General features: G+C 34.6%; 1 protein-coding gene across 1 annotated transcript; it reads left to right on the forward strand.

Moving 5' to 3' along the window:
* The first annotated feature begins 10,189 nt into the window (after nt 1-10,189).
* On the forward strand, nt 10,190-13,573 carry LOC140963718 (potassium channel KAT1-like). The gene is made up of 10 exons (XM_073423098.1): nt 10,190-10,629; nt 10,707-10,922; nt 11,052-11,207; nt 11,295-11,352; nt 11,445-11,762; nt 11,836-12,075; nt 12,177-12,275; nt 12,371-12,403; nt 12,504-12,689; nt 13,084-13,573. Exons 1-10 carry the CDS (start codon nt 10,451-10,453, stop codon nt 13,534-13,536), a joined length of 1,938 nt encoding a protein of 645 aa, XP_073279199.1. The 5' UTR covers nt 10,190-10,450; the 3' UTR covers nt 13,537-13,573.
* Nucleotides 13,574-15,814: the final 2,241 nt, after the last annotated feature.

Consider the following 15,814-nt stretch of genomic DNA (forward strand, 5'->3'; position numbering starts at 1 on the left):
GAACCTATAAATTTGAGGAGTTTTACATCCGAAGCCTAGATTTGGTGGAGGGTCAAAAATACTCCTCCTCCACCCTTATCTCCCAGGAGAATTATGTTGCCTATGGGTTGAGCGCCCGAGCTGAAGACCCAACAGACCGGGTGATTGATGAGGTGGCTGGCTCTGGCTCGGGCCCTCAACCCAGTAACTCTCTTTTCCCTGATTATGTATTTCTTTCTTTATTTATATTTGTCATTTTGTACTAACATTTCCTTTCCATTATGCAGATAAAATGCAAGAAGCCTTTTCCAAGAAGTGGGAGGCTGAAAGGCTAGCCAAAGAGAAGAAGCTAGCAGCTCGTAAGGCTGCGGCTGAAAGGAAAAGGCAAGCAGCCGAGGAGGCGGTGGCCCGGGCAAATGAAACAGCCCGGGTAAATGCTGAGCAAGAGCAGGAGGCGCCTGGCTCCCGAGAGGATGAGGAAGACAACATTCCCCTGCAGCAGAGGAAGCGAAAGGCTGTTCAAAGCCCTGAGCTGATCCTGGTTGAGGGTGATCAAGAAGGAGAACAAGGTTCCACTCGGGCTAGCCAATCAACCGCCCCTCCCCGCCAACAAACAACTCAAGAGCCCTCCCAAGGGCCTCTCAATTCCGAACAGCCCACCCAGGATAGCATCTTCACGGAGGGAGCTACGGCACTCGGGGTGAACCTCGTTAGGCAGATGCTGATCCTGCCAAGGAGGCTTATCTGCAAAGCTCCACTCTTTTTTTTACTAACCTTTTTCTTTTAAAACAGGGCATGCAAATGCTGATATCGGCGTTCGAGGAGGTGGCTGCCATAGCTACCCGACAGGTCCCCTAAGTCCGGGCTGCCCGAGAGGTCCACGATTGTCTCCAAGGAGAGATTGACCGGATGAAGGGGCTTCATGAAGAGGAGGTGGCCACCCTTCGGGCTTCCTTGGAGTCAGCCTGTGCGGGTCTGGCCAAAGCCCGGGACGATATTCAAGAAGTCCTCGTCAGGGAGCAATCCCTTCAAGAACACGTCTCCTCTCTTGAAGGCCAAAATAAATCCCTGGCAGAGGGTATTACTGAACAAATGTCTCGGGCGGTCATTGCAGAAAAGGCCCTGGCCGAGGCTGAGCAGAAAAAAGAACAGCTGCAAACTTCCCTCCTCCTATCTCCAGAATTCAAGGCAGCCGTGATAGACAAGGCATACCCCCTCTTCAAAACCGATTTTGACAAATGCCGGGAACAATTTGAAGAGACCGGGCTCCTGCCTCAAGATGAGCAGAATTTTCCTGATTTTGGCCGGGCCATTGCATCTCTCCCAAAGGATGGAGAAGAGGAGAAAGCAGACTCCCCAGCCGAAGAGGAACAGCCAGGGTCTGATCAAGAAAACTTAGAGTAGGGTTGTATTTTTTATTTTTCCTTGCAATTCCTACCTTCGGGCTTTTTATTAGTGAAATCCTCATTTTCCTTTCATCATTCTTGCAATAATATAATACCTTGGCAAATATTCAGCACCCGGTCTTCCAACATAACCATGATATTCATGACTTAATAAGCCATAAAAATTTCTAAGTGTTAATAACTAACCGGAATTTTTAATAAGTAAGTAGGATAATGAATCATGCACCCGAGCAAAAGTCCTTGTATTTTTAATAAATACTTCGAGATGTAAATCCTTTAAGTCAGGGTACAGAGCCTTGTATTGTACAAATAACCAGAGTGCGGAACCCTGAGCCGGGGAACTTGTCCCGGGACTTGGGAATGGTCGAGGTGTGGTGTCCCGAGCCAGGGTGTAGGGCCCTGGGCTTATTAAGATCCAAGGTACGGAGCCTTGGGCCGGGGAACATGTCCCTGGACTTGAGAATGGTCAAGGTGTGGTGCCCCGAGCCATGGTGTAGTGCCCTGGGCTTATTAAGAACCAAGGTACGGAGCCTTGGGCCGAGGAGCATGCCTCGGGACTTGGGAATGGTCGAGATGTGGTGCCCCAAACCAGAGTGTAGTGCCCTGGGCTTATTAAGAACCAAGGTAAGGAGCCTTGGGCCGGGGAGCATGTCCCGGGACTTGGGAATGGTCGAGGTGTGGTGCCTCGAACCAGGGTGTAGTGACTTGGGCTTATTAAGAACCAAGGTACGGATCCTTGAGCCAGGGAGCATGTCCCGAGACTTGGGAATGGTCGAGGTGTAGTGCCCTGGGCTTATTAAGAACACAAGCAATATATGTGAGAATATATGTGTACTTGAGAGTAAAGAATTTCAGAATCTGTAAATGAGAAGTATACCTGCTATTTATAGTAGTAAATCTCATAATTACCTAGTTTTCAGTGCCACCTGCTAAGTATGGCGAGTCAGATGCCCATACTTTCTGATGACTTCTAGAACACTCCAAACCTATGTTGTTCTGACAAAATTAGACAACACATATCAATCATACTCGAGTGTGGTGCAATTCTCGAGGTAGCCCGGGTGGTAAGATACCCGGGTGCTTGTATGAGGGCCCGGACTCTTGACTTCCCCGGAAAAGAAGTAGTGCCCGGCTAATTAAGAAAGTATACGGCATATTTGGCTTTGATCTGGGCCATCCAATTATCTTCTCGGGTCATCTATGACCCGGATCCTTATGGGGTATCAACGAGGAAGGTTGGTAGCAATATGTTCTTGAGGTTGACTAGTAACCTGTAGTTGAGACTGTGATGAACTGCTAGGACGAGGTGGTGGTTGCACATGTGGAAACTGTTGTTGAAAAATAGAACAACCGGAGACTACGTGACCTTGAGTACTTCACCATTGGAAATGACCGAGGAATGGACGAGCAGGGGGACGATTGCTTTGCATGTTGATTAAAGAACTTCTTGGGATACCTTGAGTGGGTGTAAATGTGACCCAAGAGACCGAGGAGTGCGATTGTTAACGAACCTTGGAGCGAAATAAACACTGGTGGGGTTAGCAGATGCCGGTAATTAACATGTCAAATATCAGGGAATGTAAATAGAATTAACTTAAAAAAATTTGTATGAAAAATTTTGAGGTTAGGTTTTAATATATCCCCATTGTATTATATAATTATGTGTATACATATATTTTAAATGAAAAATCGATAAAAACATTAATCAACATTAATATATTTCATAATTCAAAGAGACCATTTAATAATTTTTAGTAATTATTTTCAACCAAAATAAATGCATATTTTTTTTTAAAAAAAAAAATTAAAAATAGTTCCCACTACTTCACATTATCAAGACATGACCATTATTTTAACCAAATTTGCACAAAAACTCATGTGAGACGGTCTCACGGGTCATTTTGTGAAACATATATTTTATATGGATCGCCCACGAAAAAATATTAATTTTTATGTCAAATATATTGATTTTTATTGTAAATATGAACATTATTGATCCGTCTCACGAATAAAAATCCGTTATACCATCTTATGAAAGATCTACTCCCAAATTTGATAAATAGTTGACCATATCCATGCTTTATTTTTTTTTATGGATATATCTATTTTTGCAGATTGAAATATTTAATATATATTAATCAAATATCTATTTTCAAAAAATATATATTTAAAAATTATTTGTATATCAATTTAAAATTTTAAACAATAGATACATGAGAGACACGATTTGGTACGATGATTCTGTTTTTTCAGATTTCCATGTCTGTCTACGACTCTAGGTCCACCATGCTTTCTAAAGAACTGTGGCCACGTTTCCTAATATTCTTGTAATTTTGATTAATGAACACTTTAAATTTATTTTATTTTATTTTCATATAAATCAGATAATTCATTTATCAATTTGTCTTTCACTTCAATTTTAACCTCGACTTCGAGAACCTTCGTTATTTATTTAATTTAGAGGTAACTCACATATGCGTAGATATTTTAAGGTTGTCAATTATAATTGGAAAAAATGGGTTTTTATAAAAGTTGAAATTGACTTGAAAATTTAAAAATAAATTTTGAGTATATAATTTTGAATATTTATTTGCTCAAAATAAATTTTGAGTGAATGATAAATTAATTATTCAAAATAAGTAATTAAATTAATTAATGTTGTAGTATGGAAACGAAAGGAACTTGTCTCACATTAAAAAATAAATCCAATGAAACATTCCTTATGTACAATTATGTAATATAGTCAATTATGTTCAAGTCAATCCATGTCAAAGTCAACAGACGATGAAGGAGGTGTAGCGCATCGACCGGACCCGAGTTCGCGCCCGTCGCAAGAGGCGTATAGATGGAACACTTTCACTTCGATCTCCGTGAAGAGCCTTTCCTTATGCGACTTGAAAATGGTGGTTCGATGTCGTGGCAATTGATCTAGTCAGTGTACACGTGGCAATGACTTAGTGACGTGGCAAGTAATTGGGCGCCACTAGGACGAGTGAGATGACAATAGTTATAGATGTTGGATCGCGATATGCAGAGTAATGATAAAAAGGTGTGATGATTCTATAGTAGGCACAGTTATGATCATTGGGTGATGATCGGATGGGCTAGATTGATCTAGATCAAGAAGAAGAAATTTGGACCATTAAATCGAGATTGGCGGTTGGGATCAGGACTACGATTGCATCCAAAAGGTGTGATAATCTTGAAGAGATGTGATCTGAATTGTCCAATATGGACGCACCAAATTGAATTTGATCAAATGATGTGATCTAATGGTTGTGGTTTACCAAATGAGGTGCAATCTATACAATTAGATCAAGATTTGGTGGATAAGATTGAATCTTATACAAGAGACGACTAATCATGAAAAGGCCGCCCTAAAACAACTGGAAAAGTATAAATAGATCATCATCTCATAATGAAATAAGGTTAGACTATCAGAAACTTGAAAGTACACACATTTTCTTCTACTGCATATTGTTGTATATAATTTCCATTTGTTCATACAGAAAGTTCAAAAAACGTCTTAGAAGTTCGTCTGATTTTGTGATTTAAAGTGCTGAAATTTGATATGCCTCACACTTACCGTGCACACCTATGTGAGCACCGATGAGGTGTCACTCACCCATTGGATGTGATGAAATATAAAAAATTGTGTATCCAATGGGTGAGTGACACCTCATCGGTGCTCACATAGGTGTGCACGGTAGGTGTGCAGCATATCAAATCTCTTAAAGTGCTTATATCACAAAATACATCTTAATGTATTTTTGTAGATGATTGGCAGATTCCATGAGCACTGTGTGTGAAGCAAAATTGTCTTAAATAGATATAGTTCAACTCTAGCATCAATTTACTTTCTATCTCAGTTTTGTTTCAGCGTTTGTTACAAAATTTTCTTTGACAACTTTATGAAAATTTCAGATTTGCAACTCTGATAATTTACCAACAATTATATTACTAAATATCACATTAAATTATGTTTCATAAAAAATAATATATTTTTATAATATTGGACTTAATTGTCAATGCAGGCTTTGATCCGCTCAAATGATAAGATAAAATATTTATTAATTTGAATGAAGATTTATTAGTTGAATAATGTTAAAGGTACGAAAAAATATATTATACATCGATATTTATAATAATTATATAATGATATTTTATTTTACTATTATCTAATGAGATTTTATGTTGAAGATTTTGATAAATGAAATTTTTTGTATAATGAGATTTTGTATTGAAGATTTTGATAAATAAAACTTTTGTATTGAATTTTTGTGTTGTAAGAATTGTTGTACAAATCTTATTGTACCTATAACACGACTCTTATTGTTGATATCGGATATCTTATTAGATATGGTTTGGTTTCTCTCTATATATAAGGATCGTGGACAACCATATCATACATACAAAATCTAGAGGTCTTCTCTCTCCATATTTTTCACATTCAATAAAAAATTTTGTGTTGTGAAATCATCGTGAGTGTTTTAGTAATGCTCATGTAATAAAGAGAATACTTGTCATGAACAAAGTACCGTAGGAGTACAAATGAGGGTCCTAGGCCTAATAATATCCACATCACACTCTTTTCTCACATAAATGTAATAGCTAATATTTATCACAAAAATTCTTGTGAGACGGTCTCACGAGTCAATTTTGTGAAAAAGATATTATATATGATTCATCTACGAAAAAGTATTACTTTTTATGTCAAATATATTAATTTTTATTGTAAATATAAGCATGATTGATCTGTCTCACGAATAAAGATATGTGAGACCGTCTTAAAAAAGACCTACTCAATATTTATTACAATAAAGTTGTACTCCAAAATAATACAAAAACCCTAGTTAGAGAAGAACTCTCGACATGAAGAATCACAAAACTGGTCCATCTGAAACAGTAACCTTGATCAAACATGATTTTAAAAATTAATAGCTATTTTACTAAAAACACATACTCCTAACTCTAGATCCATGTTTATTTGAACAAATGAAGCTTTTTTTTTTACTTGATAGTTCGACTAGAAAATTTTCGCCATTCTCCATGTAAAAACAATTGGATGTAAATTGTGCAAGGATTCTTTGCATGCTGCAATATAGTAATTCTTCTGTGATCGCTCTCCCAAAGATTAGATTCTTATATAATCTTTTATAGTATACATATCCAACCAGATCAAACGACACAATATCAGCACCTTGACACATAAGAACTTCTCAAGAGGTTATCCATCTCATTGCTACTCTCACTCATGCATGATTAACCCAACATATATATGTAAATCTTCATATCATACTTGATTATTCTTTTAACGAAGAAAATTAGTACTTATTTAGTTTTTATGAATAATAAATTTACGTGTCTTCTAAAAATTGGATGTAATGATCTAAAATACCCAAAAAAGAAGAAGAAGGAAATAAATAAGATAATTATACTTTGCAAGTATTGTATTTTTTTATAATAAAAATTATAGAAAAAGAAAAAGAGTAGGTCTTTTGTGTCTATCTCTATGAAATGGGTCGATATGATCCATATCTAATATGAAGAGTATCACTTTTGGCATGAAAAGTAATACTTTTGGCATAAAAAGTAATATTTTTGTTAAGTTGGGTTTGGTTAGAGATCTGTCGCATTAAATTGACTCATAAAATGGTCTCACAACCGTTTTTGTGAAAGAAAAAAGAGAAATAATGTGGGCAAAATGTTGTCATGGAAATAAATGGGCTTTTAATTTCGTCACAACATTCTTGTTCCAATGCAACCAATTTTTTTGCTATTTTTTTAAAAGCAAAAAGCAACCACTTTTAAGTGCATGAATGGTTGGCTTTTTAGCAAGAAGCACTAAACAAAGTGAATCTTAGAGAAAAGTGAAGGCGATTGTTTTTTTTTTTTTTTTTTTTTTTTTTTTTTTTTGTTTTTTTTTTTTTTTTTTGATTGTTTGTTTTATGGAACACTAGTCTTTGGCGCGGTTTGATGGATCCCTGACATGTTTGGTTGTTTGGATAATAATTCAAACCCATAAAATGCTTGCTTGCAATTTTATGTATCAATTTGTTTTATTGAACACCAATCAAATTATAATTATTTATTGCACATCAATCAAATCATTTAATATAAAGTTACTAGATTATTATTCATATCTTTATTTATATTAATTATTAAAAAAGAAAAAAATGTAGTTTTATCATTTATCTCATATTTAATCAATCAAATCAAATTTGATATTATTTATTTAATACTATTCAACATACTACTCATATATTTTAGTTATCACAATATTATTTATCTATACGATCTCATCAAATCTAATCAACTCTACTAAACAGACCCTGAAGCTCTTTACAAAGGGATATAAATTTCGAATGGGTCTCATGTGAGACCGTCTCACAGATCTTAATCTGTGAGACGGGTCAACCCTACCCATATTCACAATAAAAAGTAATACTCTTAGCATAAAAAGTAATACTTTTTCATGGATGACCCAAATAAGATATCCGTCTCACAAATACGACCTGTGAGACCGTCTAATACAAGTTTTTGCCATAAATTTCAATGGTGTGCTAAAGAACACAACTACCTATAATTTCTATAAGTTTAATAACAGAGAGAAGAGAGAATTCAGACAATGAATCGTAATTTTTACTTTTTATTAACTGATGATCGTTAGTTATAATATAGTACAACTGAGTACTAAATCAAAAAGTGACAATATTCTGTATAATATCTACCTTAGCCATCATGTATGATTAAAAAATGACAAAAACTTGTGTGAGACGGTCTCACGGGTCATATTTTGTGAGACGGTCTCACGGATCGTACTTTGTGAGACGAATCTCTTATTTGGGTCATCCATGAAAAAATATTANGGTTATTTGTAACTATAATAATCAATTATAAGCACAAGCATCTATTATATATAATTTGTTCTTTACTATTTTTTTTTATTTTTAACAAATCTTAAATAAAACAATACATAAAATAAATGAAAATAAATCAACAAATAAACACACAACCCATTTGCTATATATAAAGAAGTGTGGCCATTTAGAGTGTGTGGTCACTAGCTTGAGATGAAACCCAATGCTATGGACAACCCCACTCCCACGATAAATAATAATTAATTCAACTACATATGTAATATTTTGGTATAATAAAAAAATTTATTATTATTTTTTAACTTATTTCCACATCAGTGTTGATCTCCGTTGAATTTTTTACCTTAATGTTTTTGACAACTAGATTTTTAAAGAAAACTAAAAAATAAATTAAGTTGTTAATTTTAAACATCAAATTAATAATGATGAATAATTGTGTATTATTTTAAAGATCAGAGACAAAAAAAATATTCAACAAAAATATTTAGAGACCACAAAAATTTAAGTGATAAACTAATATATCAAAAATATACTCAATAACATGAATATTTTATGTACTTATGTAAAAAAAATATATTATTATTACTAATTTTTTCGTTATTTTTTACAATACAATACAATATTAAGCTACTAGAACAAATCAATATTGATGATTATGAAATCATTAACAAAACTGAGTGAACGGTGGACATAATGAGTATTGCATTGACATCGATGTCAATTGGCTAAACAATAAAACCCTAGGCATCACAAACTCAAGTAATTATTGGGTTCCATAAGAGAACGCTTCAAAAGAATCAAAATGAGTTTAAATTGATTTTGTGTGAAACAAATATTTTTATATACATAAAAGTGATAGAAAAGGAGGAATCAAAATGAATTCAAATCGTTTATATGTGAAACAAATTAATTTTATATTTAAGTTAGTTAAAATAATTTATAAGATTTTAAATTTTTTTTAGGTTTTTTAAATATTTTTTTGCTCGAAAAATAAAAGTTTTTAAATATATTACAGTTGTCTTCGTGTTTTATGTCATGTGAAATTTCCATTGATGAATACTTACAGAATTTGTAGCTACTTTTTCAAGGTCGCGATTTATATATATATAGAACTATATAACTTCAAAATATATCATGGAAAATTTAAAAATTATAGTTGTTGTAAATAAAATTTAAAATTGATGTATTTGTTTTTTGTATTATTACTTTGAATACTCACAGTTTAACTATATTAATTTTACAATTTTAAGGTTTGTGATATTAAAATAGGTGCTATAGTGAGTAAGAAAATGGTTCTGATTAGGGATCACATTAATAAATATTTTTTTTATTTAGATAGAATATTGCAACACTATATACTTATATGTGTATCAAACCTGAAACAACTCAATTATATCAGTATTGAAGAAATCAAAAAATAAAATCTGAACTTTAACGATGTATCGTAGATTGAATTAATGATTAAAAAATAAAAGATAGTGTGAGTAAGGCGATAATCGTTGTCTTCATTTCATCTTTGTATATTGATTCGAGCAAGACACACGTGTATATCTTCGTATATTAAATAAAGCTAAAAATTTGATGTATAGTATATATAGTACATGTAATCAAAAGAAAACACATGGGTCCTCATGATTTATTCTTGAAAGATTGAATGAATGACTGATGAGTTACGGAGAACTAATTGTTGAAAATTTATCACGAAAGGGGCTTGTAATCTCGTTCGCCACATTCATTTCTGAAACTTCTTCCATCCTACGCCGAGAGAACCTCTCCTCGTGCAGAAAAGTCATTAGATTGGGGCGGACGCCAGCAAAACAGACCGCTATCCATTGGCCATACACCGGGTAGAATTTACCATGTTCCCATGCAACCCCTTCCAAGTGCATGAACAATGGTTGGCTTTTCAGCAAGAAACACAAAACAAGTTAAACCAACCAACCACATGTCTCTGAGAAAAGTGAAGTTCATAGATTTGGGGAGATATAATTAAGTTATTGGATGTTTCATGGGGATCATGAGTTTGGCCCTTTTCACCATTTCCATATATCTCTTAGTAGGAATAAAAGAGTGCCTTCATCCGTGTTATTCCCAACTACCCTTTCTCTATATGAAGCTCTTGCCAAAGACTTTACACTATTCTTGCAAGTTTCGGCGTAGTTGGCTTTAGGTTCTAAAAAATACGCGATGTTGTTTTCGTACAAGAGAAACTTCCTGCAGCGCTTTTGCATAGAGGACTTCCAAGTGAGCACGGGGATTCAGGGTGGTTTCCTCTCCAGTGATCTTCTTCCCACACTCGGGGATGGGATCGGTAGAGCAACGGTGCTTAGGAAACACATCATCTCCCCATTCGATCCCCGATACAGGTGATATGATCGTCTTGCTTCATTTTCTTGATTCTGATCCATTGAGACACTCACAGATTCGATTTTTGTTATTTCAGGGCTTGGGAGATGTTTCTGATTCTGCTTGTCATTTATTCGGCGTGGATCTCTCCGTTTCAGTTCGCATTTCTGACTTACAAACAGGATGGCCTATTCATTGCTGACAACATTGTCAATGGTTTCTTTGCCGTTGATATTGTTCTCACCTTCTTCGTGGCGTATCTTGATCGCACAATGTATCTCTTGATCGATGATCCTAGAAAAATAGCAATAAGGTACATAATGGCTCAACCTTTTCACAGATTCTCAATGACATGTGGAATCAAGATATGTAGCTAGAATATGATCTTGAACTAATCAAGTCCTTTTTTTTTTTTTAAACTGTTCTTACATTCGGTTAATAGGTATCTGTCAACCTGGTTCCTTTTCGACGTATGCTCGACGGTACCTTTTCAATCCCTCTGCCTTCTATTCACAAACAATAATGGTGGGATTGGCTTTAAATTGCTGAGCATGTTACGACTTTGGCGTCTCAGACGAGTCAGCTCCATGTTTGCAAGGTTTATCATCATTCTTGACTTACTACCCCTTTGATTTCTTGAAAATACTCCAAATGAATATCCACAGATTCCATCTTCATAATCCAGGCTCGAAAAAGACATCCGGTTCAACTATTTCTGGATTCGCTGCACGAAACTCGTATCTGTATGCCACTACTTCAATACAACAAATTTTCATATCAGAATAAAACATATGTGCATTCTAACAGAATGGCCATCTTTCCTGATTGAAATCAGGTAACTTTATTCGCTGTACATTGTGCCGGATGCTTCAACTATATGATTGCATATAGGTACCCCGATCCGAAACAAACTTGGATTGGAGCAGTCTACCCGAATTTCAAACAAATGAGTCTTTGGGACATGTATGTAACTTCCATGTACTGGTCTATTGTAACACTAACTACAACAGGATACGGAGACTTACACGCTGAGAACCAGAGAGAGATGCTTTTCGATATCTTCTACATGCTTTTCAACTTAGGATTGACAGCCTATCTCATAGGAAACATGACAAACCTTGTAGTTCACTGGACCAGCCGAACTAGAAACTTTGTAAGCTCCCTCTCTATGCCTCTGTCTGTATTCGCATTCGACTGTGTCGAAGCTGATTATTTCTTTGCTGTAGAGGGATACTGTAAATGCAGCCACTGAATTCACCAGAAGAAACCAATTGCCACAGCATATAGAAGATCAGATGTTGTCACATATTTGCCTAAAATTCAAAACAGCAGGATTGAAACAGCAAGAGACTTTGAACGGGATGCCAAACGCCATTCGTTCTAGCATCGCACGCCATCTGTTCTACCCCGTCGTACGAAATGTCTATCTCTTCAATGGGGTATCACATGACTTCCTATTTCAACTGGTACTGCAAATTCTTCTCCATAAATGATCTTTCAAAGCAGTAGTCAATGAACACTATTGACAAGAATACGCCTAAATACTAATCCTCGATTTTCTTGAAAGGTCCCGGAAATGGAAGCGGAGTACTATTCTGCCAAAGAAGATCTCATTCTACAAAACGAGGCGTCGACAGATACATACATAGTGGTGTCAGGGGCAGTGGTAAGTTAGCTATGAAATCTCATATCCTATGCGATGAAAACTCGTACAAGATTGATTCTTATCCCTTTTCTACTATGCCAATTTTTTGTTGGCAGGAGTTGGTTGTAAAGATCGATGGCCATGATCAAGTAAGAATCGTTACATAAACCGACATCGAAAATGTTTCCGAATACAGTAACAAATATACCATATAAAATACATGACTTAGGACTTTTTATATGCAAACAGGTAATGGGAAAGGTTTGTAAAGGGGAAACGTTTGGAGAAATTGGGGTGCTACTTAAAAAGCCTCAGCCATATGGTGCTCGAACAACCGAGGTTTCTCATATATTACAGCTAAAAAGTACTGCGTTTCTCGACATTCTTCGACAAAATCCATCAGACGAGAGCATTGTCATGAACAATCTTTTCCAGGTAAACTTCCAAAACAACACTATTCCCATGATCAACATATCCTGGTAACTCGGAAAAATTGCATTCAGCATATAAAAAAACAACGATATGTTACATATTTTATTATTCGAGATTTGATTTATTTCGTATTTTATCATATGATTCATGGCAAACACATCAAGCTCTGCTTTATGTATATTTTCTTTCATTGTAGCAATATTTTTTAATTTCATTGTCTAAAAGAAATGGTCGGTTCGCGTAACCATAATCATCGGTTTTGCTGCAACCAAAACGGTTCATAAACCATAACCGGAACCATCAAGAAAACCGACGATTTTGAATCATGATCATATATCTATGCCAGCATAGAGAATCCAAAAAAACTCTAATCCGATGAACTCTTTCATGTCCAAAGAAACTCCAAGCATGGAGAAGTTTCGACATCGAGGGACAAACCAATCCAAGCTTGAACCAAACCAATTTCCACGATAGGGAAACCAAGTCGAATCAAATCAGCGAAACCAAGAAAAGCGACATGGATCAGAATCCATGGTCCGAGGATGTCCGAACAGCTCTACATTCTGCTGTCCAACAAGGGAATCTTGAGATGGCCATGATTTTGCTGGAGAAGGGACTGAAAACAGCCAAGAAAAGAGTCACCATTCATAGGCAGAACACACTTCCTAACAAGCAGCTCGCAAAGCTGATTATTTTGCCTGATTCGCTCGAAGAACTATGCAAAATAGCAGGTAAAAAGTTAGGAGTTGAGGGATTGAGCAAAGTTGTAAATGAGGAGAATGCAGAAATAGATGATATTTGTGTCATACGAGATGGAGATCATCTGTTCTTCGCAAACGAAGATGATTAAAGTTTAATATGAAGTGTGTACATTTTGTATGTATATATATATATATTATATATAAGAATTTTTGTTTACAACTGTTCATTTGTGATAGTTGTTAATTAATTGTTTTAGGTAGAAAATTTACAGATCATATTATTAATATTTTAAAAAATGATTTTTTTTATAAAAACTATTTATAATTGACGCAATTATTTAATTAAATAGGATAATATTTTGTTTTTGTTTTTTTAAAAAAATTATATGATTTTACACTAGTCGTTTATTTTTATAATTATATTATATATATTATATGTGATGTGGTTATTTTTGGTTACACCATGATAAATAAATACCCCAATTATACGCCACATAAAAGGTCATTACCTCAAAAAAATAAAAGCAAAACAAATTTTTTTAAAAAAAATCTATAATGGCGAGTTTGATAGAATATAAATAAGAGTTGATATTTATATTATATTTTTTGTTATTTGCATTATATTTATGAATAAAATTTACACATATTTTATACATAAAGTAGAATGTAGATAACAAAAATGATGTTCGATCTGCACGTGCACGTTGCACCTAAGTCCCTAGCTTGCTCACTTGTAAATCGTCATACTTTGTGATCCGAATGTGTAGTCTGAGTTGTGCATAAAATCGTCCAGTTGTGTAATATGGATGTAGCACATAAGCCCCTAGCCTTTCTTGCTTGTAAATCATCATATTGTGATCTGAACGTGTAGCTTGAGCTGTTCGCTTGTAAACCGTCTTGTTGTGTAATATTAGACGTGTTGAGATGAGCGATCGAGTCGTGATATTTAACTTGCTAATGAACCACTCTGCGACCCACATCGGATTAGAGAAATAAGACTTAAAAAAATTAATATATAGGTGCTACTTATATGAACTAAGTATATATTCTTTTCGAAAGTCACTAACTTAAAAACTCCAAAGCGAGTGTGCTTAATAACCCCTGAGAAGTTTTCCAAAAGAGCGTGTGATTGGAGACATAAGCACGTCGTAAAGTTTTGTGTTGGACTGTGAGGACATCGTCAACCAAAGTTGACCTATTGACCAATACGCTGTGATCCAATGACATTAATTCCTGATGACAAACATTCAATTTTACATCAAGTTTATCCAAATTTTATTGTTTTCGAAGTTCAAATGATATATATTAATAGTACCACTCTTAACTTAAACAATTATTATAGAATATCATACTCATCAGTGAAGTTCTTTATTTTGGTATAATATTTAAATTTTATGCGTGAATTACTTACAAACAAAAGATACCATACACTAAAAAATTAATTTGTTAGCTATCCTTAACCGTTTTTAGGTTGAATAATCTCTTAAAATTATTTTCTTAAAATAGAATAATAATTAACGGTTTTTAGGTTGTTAAGACAAATTCATGAATGGCTAGTTTCACTAGACCACTGAATGATTAAAAAAAAGTGAAAAATATCCGGTTTTACTAGTGATAAGATAAATAAAGCTCGAAAAAATTGATAGGTACTAGTCATACCAACAAGGTGCTTCTTCTTTACAGAAGTCCTTAACTTAAAATCTCTAAAACTAGCGTACTTAACCTGAAGCAATTCTAGGATGAGTATTCTCTAAGAAGTTTTCATACGAAGCGTGTGAGTAAGGACATAAGCACGCTAGAAAGTCTTATGTTGGTCTGTGAGAACATCATCAACTTGAACTCGACCTCTAGGCCTATACGATGTGATCTGATGACAAACCTGATGGAAAACGTTTAATCCTACATCGATTTTATCCAAATTTTATTGTTATTCACTAAAAAAAAGGCTTACGATAACGGTTTTTCACCGTTGTCGTATGTCTTGAAAAACCGTTGTTAAAGCCCCTGTGGTTAAAGGGTTCGCTTAAAGACAACAGTTTTTCACTGTTGTTGTAGCTACAATTTGCGACGGTTTTTCAAAAATCGTCGTAAATAAAATTAGCGGCGGATTTATGCAAAACCGTTGCTAATTAGCGACGGTTACAAAATAAGGAAGGATCTGTTCAAATTCAATTTAATAATTATAAAAAAAGAAGATTATTATCATCTTCTGTCTATGCTATATTAAGATCTAATCATTCTTTTATTTCACCTTTAGATTATATGGTGGATATTTCACTAACTTCAACAACTTCTCTTCTCTTTCTATCAAAGATACAGTAGAAGACTTAATTATTAATCAAAATAATATTGTTCATCAAAGTAATTTTCAAAAAGTTAGAGAAACTGATACAGTTTCAGAAATGAATTTTACAATTTACTGGATAG

The sequence above is a fragment of the Primulina huaijiensis genome, chromosome 18 (genome assembly GCF_012295235.1).
Source record: "Primulina huaijiensis isolate GDHJ02 chromosome 18, ASM1229523v2, whole genome shotgun sequence".
NCBI lineage: Eukaryota > Viridiplantae > Streptophyta > Magnoliopsida > Lamiales > Gesneriaceae > Primulina > Primulina huaijiensis.